Source organism: Akebia trifoliata, chromosome 6 (genome assembly GCF_017979445.1).
Source record: "Akebia trifoliata isolate Shusen 1 chromosome 6, ASM1797944v1, whole genome shotgun sequence".
NCBI lineage: Eukaryota > Viridiplantae > Streptophyta > Magnoliopsida > Ranunculales > Lardizabalaceae > Akebia > Akebia trifoliata.
In genome coordinates this window covers 11,203,919-11,222,970 of record NC_141380.1, presented here as the reverse complement: position 1 = coordinate 11,222,970, position 19,052 = coordinate 11,203,919, and the positions used below count along the sequence as shown (strand labels likewise).

The 19,052-nt window shown below is 38.5% G+C and overlaps 1 protein-coding gene across 2 annotated transcripts; it reads right to left on the bottom strand.

Annotated features, from left to right (window-relative positions):
• Positions 1-2,218: 2,218 nt before the first annotated feature.
• On the bottom strand, positions 2,219-17,186 carry NUP1 (nuclear pore complex protein). 2 transcript variants are annotated; one of them, XM_086445819.1, is made up of 9 exons: positions 16,854-17,186; positions 13,021-13,070; positions 7,697-7,815; positions 6,653-6,839; positions 6,243-6,554; positions 6,069-6,158; positions 5,236-5,958; positions 4,543-5,039; positions 2,219-4,166 (listed from the first exon to the last, which is right to left on the bottom strand). In XM_086445819.1, the coding sequence occupies exons 1-9, from the start codon at positions 17,095-17,097 to the stop codon at positions 2,699-2,701; spliced, it is 3,690 nt and encodes a 1,229-aa protein (XP_086301945.1). In that variant the 5' UTR covers positions 17,098-17,186; the 3' UTR covers positions 2,219-2,698. The 2 variants fall into 2 exon arrangements, with proteins under 2 accessions (XP_086301945.1, XP_086301946.1); XM_086445820.1 differs by having other exon boundaries at positions 5,236-5,952.
• Between the last annotated feature and the right edge of the window lie 1,866 nt (positions 17,187-19,052).

Here is a 19,052-nt window from a genome sequence, read left to right as displayed (position 1 = left end):
TGATCTCTGACGATATTTGAAATTTTGATCGTCCCTCACGCAACCTCCACCTGGAAATGATACTGCCCTTGCAGAAATGATATCTCCAGGTATCATCTTCTCCAAACTGGCCGCTTCTTCTTCCGGTTGAACCACCTCCCCAACTACCTGTAATCTTTTGTCCGCTAATATCTTAATCCCATTACCATCGCCTATGCCCCTTTCCTCTTCAGAAACTAGTCGATGCCCCTCATCTCCTACCAAAGTTACTCCTACCTTATAGCGGAATCCATCAAACCATAGGGACAAAGTTCTTGGCAACTTCCATGGACATCCCCCCACTTTAAGTTTTGCGCTGTCCAACCTCGCACAACAAAGGGTTTTCGGGTCCACCTCTTGAAGTCCTCCTAACTGGTTTCCAATCTTTCGAAATGCTTCATTAACCCATAAATGAAATGGCAGACCACTGATGTGCACCCATGTCCCTTCCTCGTCCCAAACTGGTTTAATGGCATTACAATCCACGAACCAAGGTCTTAACATGAAGGAGTGATTACCCACCGTAACTGTTCTCCTTAAGTTCATCTTTTGAAATTCTGCTCTATTACCCACCATTAAAATCCAGCTGTTTGGCTCCCATACTAACAATTTCACTTTCACATTTTGAGAGATGCCTAGTTTCATTTCAGCGAAAAATTCCTCCCAATCTGCCTCCATAGAGCTCGCCTTACAAATAAACGCCCACCTCCATTTCCCAAACATCGTACCATTATCTCGAGCTAACTTGACCGCATACTCATGGTTCTTCTTCTCCCTTGACGCAGCCTGTAACTCTGTCTTAGATTCGGGAGATTTATTCAGAGTCTTCACCCACGCATTGCTCGGCCCACTCTCGTCCGCCAAAGCCTTCCTCTTCTCAATAGGAGTTAAACGTGTTTTGACCGCGACACTAACATCTCCCCATCCCTTTCCTCCTACCCCTGCTGGGAACATAATCCCCCGAGATCGCGCTATATTCGAGAACTGATGAAGCTTCAAAAATCTGCCGTATCGATTTTGTTCTTCCTGTAACATAAAGATTTTGCCATTTTTCGAGTATTTCGCCATGAAACTCTTCGATGATGTTCTTGCTAAGTCCAGTTGCTTGGAAACCCATAATGCTTCCTCCTCTGCCAACCAAAGTGAAGATTCCATTCTTCTTCCTCTCTCCCTGATTTCAAGCCCTCTATTACGTCGCAACTAGATTTCCTTCAATACGAATACCTTACGTTCCACCGTGATCTCCAGCATTTTCTCCTTCCAGATAGATTGTCCAATGTTAGAATCCTCCTTGTAAAAGGAGCGAACATAAAATCTTTTTTCCTTACGCTCCAATCTCTTTTGTCCTCATCATTCTCCTTTACCAAAATTTTCAATCAGTTCCTTACGCTCCAATTCCTCGGTTAGATGTTGATACTGAGCTTTGCTTCCTCCTCTTAAAAGGAGAATTCCTCTGAGATCTTTGGTGTGTATAACGGGCATTCCTGTTGCTGAAAACAGGCTTCATATCCCCATCACTGTTAGAAAGTTCCCCACCCTACAATTTTGGTGCTACTTTCCAATATTTTGATGCCAACCAATGTAAGTTAAGAACCTGTTGTATATGGTAATGTACATGTTCCGCGTATAACATGGGTAACAGGTTTAGGAAGGAGACATACAAGAAAATACTATCTATCTCACACCTGTCCTTGCAAGTTGCAACCGAAATCCTGTTTTGGGTTTAAACAACAGCAACTACACACTAGTATGCACGATGATCCCGTATCCTAGATTGCTGGTTCGCTCAGCTTGACTTAAGAGTTTGTGGTTCACCACTCTTGACAAACCCAGATTGTAGAGGCCGTTATTAGAGGATAAGTTAGTTATGCTAATCTCATAGAAGATGACTCGGGTCAAAGTTGGCATACCATCAGTTTTAAAACAAAGGAGTGCATCTTTAACATTGACCAAATCTCGGGATTTCCATTGAAGGTAATCTCTGCATTGACTAAACCATGGAGGTTCTCTCTAAAATTCATCAAAACAAGGGGTTCCTTACAGAACCTCAAATTGTACTGGTTCACAATTCGGTATTATATCACTGAACCTCGCAACACAGGTCAAGAGCATTTCATTGGTTTGAAAACAGAGTATCGCAATGGGTGCGATTATTTTGCAGCATATCTGCACCAATATATCAAAAAGAGTGAAAAGTATATCTGCAAATAAGTGTCCCTGCATTAATAGAAGACCAGAAGGATAATTTACCAGCCTTACAACACACACATGTTGCCCCCGTAGAACGAAACCAGCCTACAAAAATCCATTTCTTTTCGACGTTACAGAACACATTGCACAGAACTACATTTCTTTCTATGTTACAGATGACACATTACACAAAGCAAAGCAAAGAAAAACATGACCAGCAGCACAAGTGCCTTATCTGCAAATATTCTTCATGCCTATTACAAAGACGACCAAAATTGCATCTATATAAGACCCGCAAAGCAAGCAAAAACGTCTAGGAAAAGAAGGAGACAAAGGAAGCAGATCACATCTAATAGAGGCCAATTTGGCTTCATCAAGCGACAATAACAGGAATATCAAGTGAACATCACTTACTCTCTCAATAAAAATAATTTTAGGCCATCACTTGCAATAATCAACAATATATCGATGGTTGGGAATCCTGGGCGTCCTACTTGTTAGCTTTTCGTCTAACTTTTACGATTTTCCGCTTAGACTTGTCACCACCACCACCAGAGCCCAATGAGAAGCTTCCACCGGCAGAGAACCCAACATTACCTGACGCCTGAAATGGAGATGGGTTTTGTGGAGCCACTGTATTCTGTTGGTTCCCAAATTGGAACACAGGGAGTCCTCCTGATGGAGCCGGTGAACCAAATATGAAATTAGACGGAGGTGTATTAGTTGGCTGACCAAACACCGACAGGGTAGCAGATGCTTGTACTGTGTCCTCGGCCATGCTATCCTCCATGTTCATTTGTTCATTACCCGGGGAAGCTGAACCAAACGCATCAACTGGATTTCGGGTGGTTCCAAACACGGGGAATGATGAGGAGAGAGATGCAGAAGAGGTAGTAGCACCGGTAGTGCCAAATGTTATTGGTGAACTACTGGTGGTAGCTGCTGTGGCTGCCGAGGATACTCCAAATGAAAACCCGGGTGCCGAAGATGTAGAACCAAATCCAGAACCAAAGATGGATGACGTAGTAGCAGACTGTGTACTGGAACTGAACAAACCAGTAGTAGTACCACTGCCCGAGCTGAAAGAACTGAGACCACTGGTTGTTGAGGAACTCAGACCAAAGCCAGAACTTGAGCCAAACGGATTAGCACCAACGGTAGAAGAACCAAATAGAGAAGTGCCAGAGCTGGAAGAGGAGGATCCTGTGAAACCAAACACTGGAGACGAGGAAGGTGAGCCAAACTGCATCGGGATGGTCTGTGTAAATGGTGAAGCCCCCGTTCCAGTAGTAGCGGGAGTACCAAACATAGATCCAAACTGGTTATTGGTAGATGACGAGGGGTTTGTAGAACTAGATGGAGCCGAAGCTCCGAACGCAAAAGTGCTACCGATAGTGCCTGTAGTAAATGCAGAGGACGATGTGGCCCCAAAAGGAGAGCTGTTTAGGCTGCCAAAGGGTGATGTCTGCTTTGTCTTCGGCTCAGAATCATTAGAGTCTACAACAGAGGTTGCTGATAGTAATGAAGCAGAACTTGATGGAGCTGCTGCTGTGGCAAATAAGCTGGACCCAAACTCGAAAACGGGTACTGAAGAAAATGTAGAGGTTGAAGCAGAGATGGATGGAGTGCTTGTATTCACAATGTCGGTGGTAGTGAGGGGAGTAACAGTGCCGGAAGAAATATCATTTGTAGATGTAGTGGACGCTGGCATACCGGCAGGGACTGAGAATAGGGAAGGAGTCAAAGAAACTGACCCATTGTTTAGAATTGAATTACTGGTAGAAGACCCAAAAGAGAAAATGTTTGGGGCAACTGTTGTTGATTGGGATGAGGAAATGGCCTTTTCTGGTTGATTAAATATATCTCCAGCCTTCTGAGTTTTATTATCGTCAATGCCTTCATCAGACTCTTTGGTATTGAGTGTAGTTTCTGTAGTCGTAGCAGGCACAGTAGCAGTGCTGCAAGATGAAATGGAGAAAACTGTTAGAAAATAATTTCTAGAGACATGAACCAGACTAAAATCAGTAACCTCATCATTGTGCGCCGAAGATACAGACCCAACAAAGCATGGATTTGGTACGTGTACTTAAAATCGGTACTGAACTGGAGACACCACTCCTTTTGCAAGTATACAATTCGAGGTAACTTAAGTTTCTATAGACACACCTGAGCATTTCTTTTACCCTTTTTTTCTCTCCTCACTGAACATTCTATTACAGCAACTTGCCAGTGATTCAACGTGGTATCTAAACAAGTTGGTTTTCCAAACCAAGACCACAAAACATAAATGAGAGGCTCAAATCTAAACAAGTTTAGCGAACATAAAGAACTGACCTACTAAATGTCTGGAACTTTGAGTCTGACTGGGCACCAAATTTCAGACCTGAAGATTCACCAACACCAGAAGATGATGACAAGAATGCAAATGGGGTAGCATTGTCAACACTCTTAGAGCTTAAATTGAACATAGGAGCACCAGAGGGATCCTTTGGTGGAGTTGGCATATTAAACAATAAGGGTGGCTGTGGGGTGGGGATAGCTGGTTGTGTGGTTGTGCCGGGAGAAGATGCAACAGGGAAGGTAAAACCCATGTCCTTTTCAGCAACCAGATAACCCTCAGAAGCTCCGCTATCATTGGTTCTCTTTCCTACGAAACTTGCACTAGGCCTGATTTCAGATGAAAAAATGGGCGGCTTTTCTACAGTTACTATTTCAGTAGTAGCGATGGCTTTGCTCTCCACCACAGGTGCATCCAGTTTTTCTTTTTCCGAAGCTGATGGGATTAAACCAATATTGTTACTGAAGATATCATCATCGAACTCCAGATAATCCTTCAAAATGAGAATCAAAACGAACAAAATGAAAAAATAACCTAAACAGATTAAGAGGAAAGAAAAAAAAGAGGCCTTGCTCAATCCATAATTAGTAAAAGACCCATGTAAGACAAACAAGAAAGCAACTTGATCGAGCGAAACCATTGCATAATCCTTGATCATACAAAAGTTCTGCCCAATCAGTACTACAGACCTCAGGTACACTTATTTGGAAGGCACGCTTCTCATGGGGTGGACCTGCAACAAAGTTGGAAATGATCGCCTCTGTGGTCTTAATACTACGTACGGCATCTTTAGTAGACAATGTCGTTACTACATCATTTTCTTCAAGTGGCAATTTGTCTCTCGAAACAGATATCTTCATAGGGCCATTTTCATCAACCCTGACCTCCTCTCGAGAAGTTGAAGCTCGAGCAACAGTCACATTGGAAACACCATGACCATCCAAAGTATGGAGAAACTTTGATGAATCTACATCCTCTACACTTCTAAGGGCTCGTCCGTATATCATACTAAGTGTCAACTTAGTAGGTGATTTCTCCCTGGCAGAAGCTAGATTGAGCTCAGATGATTTCTTTTTGGGAGATGGAACTAACTTATCGAGCTGCTGCAATATTTTTTGGGCCATCGCACTAGACTGGGAAGGAATAGAAGCAAAATCTGTACTGGGAATGTTATTATCCTCACTTTCTGTAAGCATTCGGGCTGAGGTATCATGCTTGAGTCCATCCAACGGAAGCGATTTTTTTATCAAAGACATGGAACCTTGAGCAGCACCAGAACCAGAACTTCCGGCAGTCAATACGTTGAAATTTTTTGAAGGCATCAAGTTAGTTTTCTGACGAATCCTACGTATAGGACCAACAGATCCAATATCACTGTCTAAGACTGAACTACTTCGCTTTGAGACCTGTGACTTGGTAATGAAGTAAATTCAGTAAAATCAGCTATAAAGGTGAAATTCAATTAGAACTGCAAGATAAATTATACTTTTCACTATCCTTGATTCTAGAAATGTACATTTACCTGTTTACCACCAGAAAGTGTGTTGTTCTCCCACGGCAACTGAGATGGTGTAGAGAGGGCAGCCTTCCCACCGATCGAAGACCCAACACCCTGGAAGAAAATCAATATAAAAATTTTGCATAAAAAACAGAAAGTTAAGACTACACATGTAGAAATGTATCTGATCACATATACCTGGAGGGTTGCGGTGTGATTAACCCTGGAATAAGGGCTACGAGCCATATTATATATTGCAGATCTGCCTCGAGGTCCTGGGGTCAGAAACCCATTTTCAGAAACCCCGTGAACACCAGCAAAGCGAACAGTGGACCTTGGTGCAAGGGACATATTGGGGGACTTTAAGGGAAATGGTACATTAGTTATCAAAGATGTATCTTCTCTGAATGCTTGACTACCCAAACCAACTGTTGGGGTTAGTTGTGAAGACCTACTGCCCATATAGGTTTTTGCAACCTCTGCCGGGGAAGCAACATCCTCTTCAAGGACCTGCAAACAATATTAGCAAAAAAGTGTGAAAAGGACCAAAATAACTTATATGTGAATATAATGGGTCTAAAGAAGGAGATGCAAATATGTTTTCCTACATTTGAACTGATCAAGGGTGCTGAAACGCCCCCAAATAAACTTTGGCTCTTCATTCCATTTTCTTCCTTTCTGCCATGGGCTGCTGCCTGATGTGATGTACTTGGTTCAGACCTTTTATTTTCATCCTCTGAAGGTGCATTAACAGATCTTGAACGCAGTAATGCAATCAAGCGATCAATCTCAGATCTGTACCGAAACGGAAAGTTTGACATACAAAATCATAAAACAGGTGATGTCAGAAAAATGATTCTCTTTTTTTCTTGAAACACATATATAGTGGAAGGACACTAAGAAAGGACATCAAGATGGAAGGTTGTCCTCACTACATCTGCAAGTAAAGCTACTGAACAGGCATGTAAAGCGGATCCCCATTTCATGGATCCTACCAAGAGCATTAGGCCATCTTACCAATCGAACTATGTTCAAGTTCGGACACTCAAGGACAAATATACAACACAATCCATATGCCATCTAGAAGCCAGATGGTTAGGATTGAGTGATATGTCCTGATTCACTGCACATATATTGTGTACAGAAAGGCAGGGGTGGGCAATTTTTCCCATCGTCCAATCCTGCCTCGGACATTTCTTATGAAAGAAAAGACCTCAAATAATTACAAGAGGATGGTAAACCAATCCCATTCCAGAAAGGATTTGAACATTGCACAACCACCGATGCTCTTTGTTTTCAAAAGTTTAGGTATGCAAATTATAGAACTTGCAGAAAGCCAGACCATGAAATCTTTCACATAATTTCTATTATGTCATAGAATAGATACTATCCAGGAAACTGTAACAGGAAGAATAATTAAAACAGAATTCTACAGCTAAGGTGCTAATAAAGTGAAATAAAACAAAAAAAAGGGAAAGTGAGGACGTCAAAGAATCCCATAAAAGCTTAAAAAGTGTATGGGTGCAGATTATTTAAATAGTTGAATCAAATTCAAATAATATCAAACTTTGAATCATTCCAGCTAAAATATCGTTTACAAATTTAATCACAAGGCCATCAAAAAATCTCATCCCTGCACTGCAAATACTTGCCTTGTAAAGGTCTTCTGTTTGAGAATTTGCTCAAGTTCATTAACCCCATTACTGTCAGAATGATTATTTGGTTTGTCTTCTTTGTTGCTAACTTGTTCTTGTGCTCCAGAAGAAGGATTCTGCATGTAAAAGTTCAGAATCATTGTCATCTATATGTAACCAACTATGAGGTCAGCAACATGAACTTGATTCCACCATTCAATTCTATCTAGAAAAAAAAAATCGGTGGATGTTCATAATATCACACAGAAATACAAGGTAGAGAAGCAACTCTACAAATAGTTTTGTAATGAGATATGGAAACATGGATTGTTACAAAATATAAACCCGAGTGAGAAGTGATAAAACATTAAGAGACAGGTAAAACTAAAACGATAAAAATTAACAACATGAAAAATAGACTCATACCACAGCAACTGATCCAACAGAAGATGGGTGAGAATTTCCATTCAGAACTTTGAAGGGCAATTAAATTTCTAATTCACGATTCATGGGAGAAAACCCTGTCCAGAGTTTTCAAGGTACCCTCAATATCAAATACCTGGGTTTTAAGGTCCAGAGCTTCTTTTGAAGATAGCAGATAGATGTAAACGCAGTCAAAGAATCCATTACACATTCAGTCAAAGAACCAGATAAGCAGCTTGTGTACCCCTGATCCATTGTTATTGACAACTAGCAGTAGGCCTAGTTCACCTTGGTGAGATTGTAAAGTTTGAATGTGGTAATACCACATATCAGGGATCCAAACCCCACCTTCATACTTTTTTATGAGTAAGACTGTTGTTAATGAGTTCAGTAACTCAGTGCTAGGAGGAATCAAACCCAGGTGTATCATCAGTCATCACCCAAAGACTTTACCAGATAAGCTAGCTCGCACCTGCACCCCATCTTCACACTTAAAACCAGTGTTTTAAAAACTGGACTGGATCGGCCAGTCCAACCAGGTTGGACCAGACCCGTTTGCTTCTTTCTATGGGTCGAGTCAACAAAAAAAACCACTTTCGAAAAAACCAATTGACCCATCAGATTCAATCAGTTCAACCAATGACTCGACCGGGCTTGTAAAAGGACCGGTCCAACTTTTGGGTGATTTTTCACATACCCCTCTACATTTTGGAGAATATTTGAGATACCTCATGTGTCTTAAAATTGATGACATGCCCCCTTGACATTAGCTATTCTCTTACAAACTATAATGTAAAATGATTAAAACTTAGTAAGATTTTAATTGTTGGATCCACATGCTTAGTAAGACAAACCCTAAAATTCATGTCTAAACCAGATTTAAAATAAATGAATAAATAAATAAAATTATTATTTTTGGGCTTGACCCATGCTTTGAAAATGAACATCCAATAAATTCTTAAATTTAAATTTCAAATTCAAATCTGCCGGAAAATTTTCCTTTTTATTTATTATTATTTTGTTGTAAAAGTTCTTTTTTGTTTTTTAGGTAAAAATTCTTAAAACCTTGTAATCTACATCATGTGACACTGGATCATGTTTTTGAAGTAAAAGTTACCTGATTTTAGGAAAAAACCTAAAATATTTATTGAATATTTCATATTTGGGTCCAACCGGTTTGACCTACTGGTCAGACTGCTTTGGACAGACCCGTTCAGTCATACGGGTCAGTGACCAGTCTGATTTTTAAAACATTGCTTGAAACCTATATATAAAAAAAATTTAAATAAGGTTAACTGTAAGCAAAGTAACCCCACATTACTCATCCAACCAAAGTAATCATCACTTGCAACCATTGCCAGAATAAAAGTTCTTTTATAAAAGGGGAGGTTGAAGTGACCAACCCAGTACAATAGGCTGACAACAACATTAAAAAAATCATTAACAACATCATGGTTTAAAATCTCATTTTGTATCAATGTTTCGGTTTTATCAAAAACCGAAACGATACCGAAACATTTGCGAAACATAACTGAAATAATATGAAACATTTGAGACATTCAATTGGTCTTTCAGAGAGGATTGAGGTCAAGGGGCATGTTATCAATTTAAAAATACAGGGGTTCTCAAATATTTATCGAAATATGGGGGGAGGGGGAATTCCTAAAGCCTTAGTTCTTTGAAAGGAGACTGAGGTCAAGGGCATCAGTCAATAAGAAAACACAGTTTCCTTGGTCTCTTTTCTCTGTTCTCACTTCTCACCCATATGGGAGTAAAAAAGAAAAACCAGAGATGAGGGGAGAAGAGAAGAAGAGGAAGAATGAGGAGAGGAGGAGAAGAAGAGGGAGAGAAAAACTAACCTATGGAAGTCCTCCAAATTGCAAACTCTCCTCTGTATGATTTACAAGAAAGATCTGAACAAACAATCAGTGTTTCGATTCCAGCATAGTTTTGTCTCGGTGGTTGACAAAACCGATATGTATCATACGATACAAACCGACATAGGGCGAAATTTTAAACCATGAACAACACTACAACAAGCACAACAAGTAACAGATAGCCCACACGACACACCCTCAACACTAGTCAACTGAAATACGAGAAACCCAATCCTATATACCCAAGAAATCCTCAAAGAAAACACCTGAAAAGCCCTTGAAAATCTTGCACCAAGAGCAAAAGGAAGCCACATAATCAAAATAATGATCTACTAATCTTCAAAAATGCCGCAAAATGCTCCCCCTTCAAATCTGCCAACAAATGACATGGCTCTGGATAGAGTGGAATGTGGGAACAAGAATCATTAAGCCGACCCTAAATCCTTGGGATAAGGATAATGCTTGGTAGTGATTACATTGCCCCATAGCAAGTCAATATAATACCACCCAAATGCCAACCATTAGATAAGAGGCGTAACAATTTCATATACCTTTTTACGTTTGTTATTGCTCTCATATCCAACAGCTCGCATTAGGTGGCATTACATGGACTTACAGTTGGTGTTATGACGCCATTGGTTTTAATTAAAAACCATGATGTTAAAACCTATGAGTGCTGGTATGTATGTCGTTTTCTTCTTGAGGACAATAGTTTTGGAGACTATATCATTTGCGGTCTGTTGTGAGTTGGGACTTGTGAAAAGAAAGAAATAGAACAGTGTTTGACAGTGTTAGATTTCATATTTATTATGTATAAAAGAGCAGTATGGTCTTTTGACCATTTAACTTAATATAGAAAAGGGTTCAAGGGGGACAAACTCTAATTATGTTCGATCCTCCCTCTTACCCTTCTTCTCCTCTTATTTTTCTTCTCTCCTCTTCTCTATAACTGTCAAGTCTTTCCATAATTGTTTGCTTCCGTCATGTGAAGTTTCTTTTTCTCCATTTGTAATTTGGTCCATTCTTATTCCTTCTAAGGTGTCTTTCTTTGTATGGCTTGCCTCACGTTGAATAATTTGATCAAACGGGGGTGGGTCACTCCAAATTTTTGTTTACTTTGTTCGAAGGACGGGAAATCTGTTAATCATATTCTTATACATTGTTCTTTCTCCCGTGTTATTTGGATGTTCTTTTTATCCCATTTCCAGGTGGATTGGGTTCTTCCTTTATCTTTTTTTTATCTTTTAGAGGGGTGGAGTTTCAATATTTTCTCTTCTAGAAAGAGGCATCTTTGGGCTATCCTTCCTTCGGCCATTGCTTGGGGTCTTTGGAAAGAGCACAACAACAGGGTATTTCCTAGCAAGAAGAGCTCGTCCCACACAATGATTTTAGAGATTACTGGGCCTATGTTCCTGTGGTCCAAGATGAACAAAGCTTTTGAGGAAGTGTGCTTACAAGATTTCTATTTTAATTGGGAGACCATTTGTGATTAGCTTCCAGCCATGTAGTTTTATTTTCTTTTTCTTTTCTTTTTCTGGTTCGCTTGTTGTCTGTTTGGGGGCTATCTCAGCCTCCCTCTCATCTTTTCTTCATCTATAAAATTTTATACTTATCAAAAATATATATAGAGAGAGATCTAGGGATCTTCCTCCTTTCTTCTCTTTATCTTTTCCTCTCGGTGAGTCTTCACCAAGGCTTCGTCAAGCGAGTTATTTTCTAAGTTTCGTAACAAGCTGGGTATGTTTGATTTGTATGCTCCAGCTTTAGGGGAAGTGTTAGATTTCATATTTATTATGTAAAGGGCAGTATGGTCTTTTGACCATTTTACTTAATATAAAAAGGGTTAAGGGAGTCGAACCCTAATTATGTTCGATCCTCACTCTTTCTCTTCTTCTCCTCTTATTTTTCCTCTCTTTTTCTCTATTAAACCGAAATTTCTACCGACAACAAGGAGGAAAAGATCCAAAATCCATTGTTCTTAATACCCAAGCCTTTATATACAAGTGAAAAGTCATTAACATAATTCAGAGGTACATGATTTACAAACCCTATGTCACGTCTCATCTCAGCGCGCTCGCACACACACAAACAGGAGTTTGCCCATGCCTAACAGCATAGGGATCCTCTTTGGGGTTAAGGGGGTAAAAGAGGAAAGGCAATAAAGTTAGAGGGCTATTATTGGAAAAGGGGTAGTAGAGGAAAGATAATAAAGTTGGAGGGGTATTGAAAAAGAGGGGATAGGAGGGAAAAAATAAAGTTAAGAGGGGGATTCTTGAAAAGGGGCAATTAACAATGAAATTTTTGCTTAGTCTTGGACAAGTTCTAAAACCATGCACAGGTCTCTTCTCTTAAGTATGTGTGTCTAAATGGGATCTTCTTGTATTTTGTAAATGAGGGAGGGCAATGGTTTTTTTTATTAGTATTATTAGAACCTACTAGCGCTACTTTTCCTCTTCTTCTAATAAACGTTTATGTATAAAAAATTCAGAAGCAAGACATTTATTTTACAGTCAAGCAGGTTCATGGTTAGTAATTAGTAAGTGAAATGGGCTTTGAACTCAGTCACAAACCGTAGCAAGCTGACACCTTCAATTCAGAAAGAAGACATATTTCTGATAGGGAACTTGAAAAATTAATAAATCATTCAAAAACATAAAATGAATCTTGAGAAAAGAACGATGTAATTTGGTATCTCTTGGTCAACGTGTCTTTATCTCGAGGTTGCCCACAACAAGATATCAAGGTTTCCTTAGAACCAGCTGATATGATTTGTAATTGTCTAAGTTATCTTATACTGAATCAGTAGAGCCGTATTGAATTTTTAAATGGCCAAAGCACACCTCAAGACTGAAACCATGAGTATATGAACACAAAAATGTGGTTAAATCATGTAAATTTCATTTTTGAATAAGATGCAAATAACTTAAACATATTGTAACCAAAAAAAGGTTAAAAATAAAGCAAAATAACATTTCTTCGTCAATGCCTGGAAGTAGAAAAGAAACTTCAAACAAAGTAATAATTAGAAACTTGCTGACTTACCACAAGGGAAACCACTTCCAAAAATTGATTCCTTGATTCACGGTTTGCCTCTGCAGACGTAATAATTTGTACAAAACATGATCAGCAATCATCCAATCCATACTTCGACAACAAAAGCAATAAAGTAATCCAAGCAAGAAACATTATTTAGATCATATCTGGGAAAGCAATTCCAAGGTATGGCTAAAGAAGTATGATAAAACAAAGAACTCGCTACAACAAAAACATTATAATGCTATGATTTAAAAATAAATGCCTTACATGATTGGTTTCATATTAATGAGATGTCAAATCTCTATTACAAAACTTCAAAGCATTCAAATAATTAAATAAAACAAAATGTCAAATGTCAAATGTTCATCTCACACATTAATACGGGAGTTCGTTCTCTATTCATCCATATGTACACCTCTTATATCCCATCAAGGGTGGCTTTTATTCCAATGAAGGATCTCAAAAAATCCCTAAGGTGGAGCATTTGAAAAGAAGGAAAGTTATTCATAATAGGGGATTCATGTGTGGTTCAATTGTCCATTCAATAGACCACTTCCAACATAGCCTGTTTACAAACCAAGAGGCATGGGCAGGGGGGGAGGGGGGGGGAGGGATTCAATCAACTAGAGCATGAGAACGACCTTTGAAATGACTAAAAATACTTAATATTAAATTATAAGATTAATTTAATAAAACTTAGGAAATATAACTGGAAATGAGAAAAAATAATTAACTTATTTTATATTGAAAAATCATGTTTTTGTTAATAGCATAGATAATGATTATTATTTAATTTAGGTTTAGGGCTAAAAATAAAGTTGATCATTTAAAGTGACTACAAGTTGTCACCAAGATCCCATTTTATGTTCATTATGGTGGTTGAAGTCTTTGGAAGGTCTATCTCCAGAGTGGTTTCAATTGGAACTATCAAGTTTTAGAATGAATGTGGACTTCAATGTCTCATTTGCAACTCGTTGGAGATACTTTAATCTTCATGGATGAGTCTCTTGATCAAATTAGATTCCTAGGAGGTCCGCTTTGTTCTTTTTAAAGTGATGTCAAGCTTGTCCATCAACATTCTAAAACTAAATTGCTAAGGGTTGGTAGTCCATCTGCTTTGGACTCTTGTTGAGGCTTTTGGATGAGGTTGGCTCCATGGTTTTTAAACTCGGTATCGTGTCTCGTCTCGTTCAACTCCGATACCGAGTCATCTCGGACGAGTTTTCCGATACGTTTGAGACGTCTCGTGAGATAACTCGAAAAATTGTACATGAGACGTAAAACTCGGTCAAAAAAATGACTTTGTGAGTTGGTCTCGTTCAGCTCCGATACCGAGTTAACTCGGGCGATACGTCTTGGTCTCAGACAAGTTTAAAAATCATGGTTGGCTCCCTACACAGATCTTATTTGGGGCTTCATATAATAACAAAACTATTTGGGATCTAGTGATTGAGAGGATGGGGAGGCGACTGGTTACGTGGAAGTGGAAATTTTTATCCAAGGGATGAAGGATGATTCTAATTAACAGTTTATTACCTAGCATGTTTGTTTACTACTTATCTTTCTCTTCCATTCCAAAGAGTGTGAAACACAGGTTGGATAAGATGTAAGAGATTTGTTGTGAAAACAATAAGGATGGTATGAGAAAATCCCATTTGATGAATTGGAAGTCCATTTTTCATCCCTTTAAGGTGTGGAGAATGAACTTAGTTGTTCTAGGTAAGTGGCTTTGGAGATTTGGGATGAAGGAAAGTATTTGGAAGGTCATTGTGGGAAAATTTGGGATGCAAAATCACGTGTGGGAGAGTAGGGATGCTTCAAGACCTTATGAGTGTGGAGTGTGGAAAGGTGTGCTTGAGATTCTTCCTTGCTATAGGAAGAAGGTCCATTTTGATGTTGATCATAGGAATGCTTTTTTTTTTTTTTTTGGGGGGGGGGGGGGGGGGGGGGGTGGGGGGGGGAGGGGGAGTTTGGGGGCTCAAGACTCGAGAAACAGAGTTTTTTCAGTTAGATCTTTTTACCGCTCATTGGCTTATCCAGCTACCTCAAGCTTTCCAGCAACAGCTATTTGGGCTTGAAAGGTGTCTTTCTCTATCTAATTGGCAGCATTGGGGAAGATTACTACATTAGATCAGATCATTAAGAGAGGTTTTCTGGCACCAAATTTATGTTTCTTATGCAAGAGGAATGGAGAATTTGCAAACCAAATCCTAATCCATTGTGACCTTGCTCATGGTATTTGGTCACACTTCCTTTCTTTATTTGGTATCAGTGAGTGCTTGCCTACTCCTTTTGAAAATGACAAAAGAATATTGTAGATTGTAACTCCTTTTGTTCTATGTTGAGCCATCTAAAAGGAGATAACTAACCATACTTTTTAAGATGAGGAGCAGTCGTTGCATGAGATAAATATTTCAACTTTGAGATAAAGAATTTAGCGGGGCATTCATTGAAGATCTCCTAGTAAGCATCAAAAGATTCAACATTTATATAATAAAACACAATGGTAAACAACGTATTTAAAGGACAAATTTTAACTTTTGTCTTCTTCTTCTTTCCAAAAATACCCCTAACTTTATTCTCTTTCTTATTCTACCCTTTTCGAATATTTCTCTCGTTCTTTAGAGGGGCGTTCATTGAAGATCACCTAATAAGCATCAAAAGATTCAACATCTGTATAATAAAACACAATGGTAAACAACATATCTAGAGGACAAATTTTAACTTTTGTCTTCTTCTTCTTTCCAAAACTACCCCTAACTTTATTATCTTTCTTCTTCTATCCTTTTCAAATATTTCCCTCCAACTTTATTGTTTTTCCTCCCCCCCCCCTCTTTATAATAACTATCCAACTTTATTATTTTTCCTCTTTTACCCCCTTAACCCCAAAAAAATTTAATAATACCTCTCCAACTTTATTATTTTTCCGCTTTTACCCCATTAACCCCAAAGATTTTTTTAATAATACCCATCGAACTTCATTATTTTTCCTCTTTTACTCCCTTAACCCCAAAGAGGATGCGCATGCCATAGGCATGGGCAAACTCTAGTCTTAACTAAAATGCAGTTATTATGGTTCATAACAACATTAAAACTTCTGATGGTAGCAATGTAACTTCTAAAAAGAAAATAAAAAAATCACATTTTTTTAACAAAACAGCAGAGCAATACTAACAATCTCATGAAGCTTCTTTTCTCTTCATTTCTTTAGAAAGACGATTTTGTAAACCAGTTGATAGGGCAAAACTCAGTTTGATTGATATGAGGGTCCAAGTTTATGAGAAAAACTGTAATTACAAGCTATTCCCAAAGAAAAAAAAAATTACTCCAAATTGAATTTAAGTTACAAGGTCCTTTTTTTAATACCACTGACATAATGTTCATAATGTTCACTTAATCATTTAGAACAATCACACATTTTCAAACCTTCAAAAAAAAAAAAAAAAATCATCAAATGTCTAAAATTAAAATTGACCTAACTCACCTTAACCCTCCCCATGGAATCAAAGTTGGTTTTTGTTTTCTTTTTATTTTTATTTTATAATTCCAAAGAAATTCTCCAAATTTAGAACGGGCAATTCACTTGCTATAGTATTCAAGTTATCAGTCTCCAACCTTATAACCTAAAAAATATTTACTTATAAATATATATATATATATATATATATATATATATATATATATATATATTTTAAAAGAGGAATTTCTGCCGAATTGGAACCCAATCCCGTTAACGCAAAACCCTATAAACAAAAAACATCAAACCCTAATCCCACTAAGACAAAAAGTAAAAAAATTAGAACAGATTAGAGATTAAAATAAAGCTAAGCGAATCAAACCTGAAACTATCGGGGGAGCAGGGAGATTCTTCCGAAACATCGAAGAGAAGAATCTATGAGCACCTCTGGTTATGATTCTTGAAGCTGGATCAACCAGCTTCGAAAGCCATCCATTCCTCGATGCTTCGATAGGGTTTCTAATAGCGTTCGAAGGCCGGTCGTAAGGTGTCGCAGCTCTTCGAACAGGCTTCCTTCGAAGCTTCCCACCTACTCCTCCTTCGTAAGACCCTTCCGCAGTCGCCATTAAAGCTTAACTTCGAAACTCAGAGAGAAAGAGAGAGAAAGACTACTAGGGTTTCCACTCGACCCAGAAAGAGAGGAGAGAAGAAAATTATTTTAAAAATAAAAAATTAAAATTAAAAATTATAGTTTCAACGGCGTTTGACACCCCTACGTCAAACATAAGGCTGAGATTGGTGGAATTCTTAAATTCTTCGAATCTCTAGGGAATAGTCTGCATTTCAAAGACAATCTCTAGGACTAACGTCTCATTTGAAGCCGAAGCCGTAAGCCTCATTTTTTGCATCAATTGTAGTTTTAGGTTAGAAGAGCTCTAAAAATACGATACGCTTTAGGTATCACATACGTATTTTGTACCCCGTAAGTAAATTATAGGTATTTCTAGTTATTTGCATTCTAGTATTTTTCATGTGTTTATTTCATACTCCTTCAAGTTCTGTTACCACTGAACTATAAGTCTGTTTTTTCGCCACGTGTAATAATAGTAGTACATTGTGGGACGAACATTAATGAGATCAGTGAGCCGGATTGGTGTCCTACGTGGCTGCCTAGAAAAACCTGAAGTCGAATAACTATCCTGTTCTCTACTGTATAGGATCTTTATAAGTGTATTTGAACACGTGGCTAAGTCGGTAACTAGCGCGTAACGAAATTTTTTGAAACTTTAGCGGGTTTGGGGCCAAAAAATATTGGGCGTTCAGTCTTTCGTAAAACGTGAGGGGAAAAAGAAAGTTATGATACCCTGTAGTTCCGGAAGTCGGTTTATAATCCTACCCCTTATTTATATTCCTGCCACGAAGCATTTTTTTTTTTTACACTAAAAACTACTATGATTGGTGGTTTCTATTTGTCGATTCCTAGTCAAAAAACCAATCATGGTTTGTTATCTACTAGGGAGTGTAAGCTTAATGTCCACAGCTTCATTAATAATAAAATAGTGAGGAAAGTGGCAGACAAATGAGATAGAGAGTGAGGTTGCAAATCAGCTCCCGAGAGTACAGGAACTAGTTCTTGAACTAAAAAAATAAAAAGTGGGGAAGGCGTGTGAGACAAAATAACGTGGGCTCACGTGGCGGAAGGATGGTGGGGTTTAGCTACTTATTGATGATGAGACCTTTTCCTACATACTGAGCAGGATAGGTCCCCCTAAAATGAACAAAAAGGCCACCAACTCAAACACAAAATGCAAAAATACTTTGCATGATTTTGTGTCACAAAGTAAGAGTAGCTCCTTGTTACATATGGTTCGTACGGCACTTAAGCTAGTCTTGGATTCTACTAAGCACTTGCGCAAGCAATTAATAGAGATAATACATATTCCCCATTGTTTATATTGACAAGGGAGATTTTAGAAAATTTCTCTTTAACTTTGATATGATTTTTTTTTTAAAGTTATCATTCCTAAAGTGCCAAATTGGTGCAAATAAACCTTTTGAATCTTTTAAAGTTCTTTCACAAGTCTCTATAGTAGTTTGTGGTTTTTGGATCCCTCCATAATATTCTTCGACATTCTAGATGAAAAATTGTAAAAGGAAATAATTACACATTAATCTTAGTCGTACACGTGTTCAAGTCGGTCAAAAGGTACCTAACACAGATCAGTTTACAAGGTGTTGCCCAGCAAACAAGGCAGGTCAGAGCAGAGGCCTCCCTAGTCTGGTTAGCAGGACAACACAGTATTAAGTAGAACTAGTCCTGTCAAGCAGGGTAGACCAAACCTCGAGAGAGCTACAATACTGTTGTATGCACGTCAGTTCCACAAATCCCAAATGCAATCATAACAGATAAATTCGATCATTCCAGGATACCCTGATTAGATAAACAACCCCTCTAACTTAGTAGAAATCCCATGATTACGGCCTATGCTGCAGCTTATAAAAGGGGAAACCCTAGGGAAGTAGGGGTTAAATAGCATAGTAAGCAGTATTGTAAAGGGAGGGCTAGAAGAATCGAGGACTA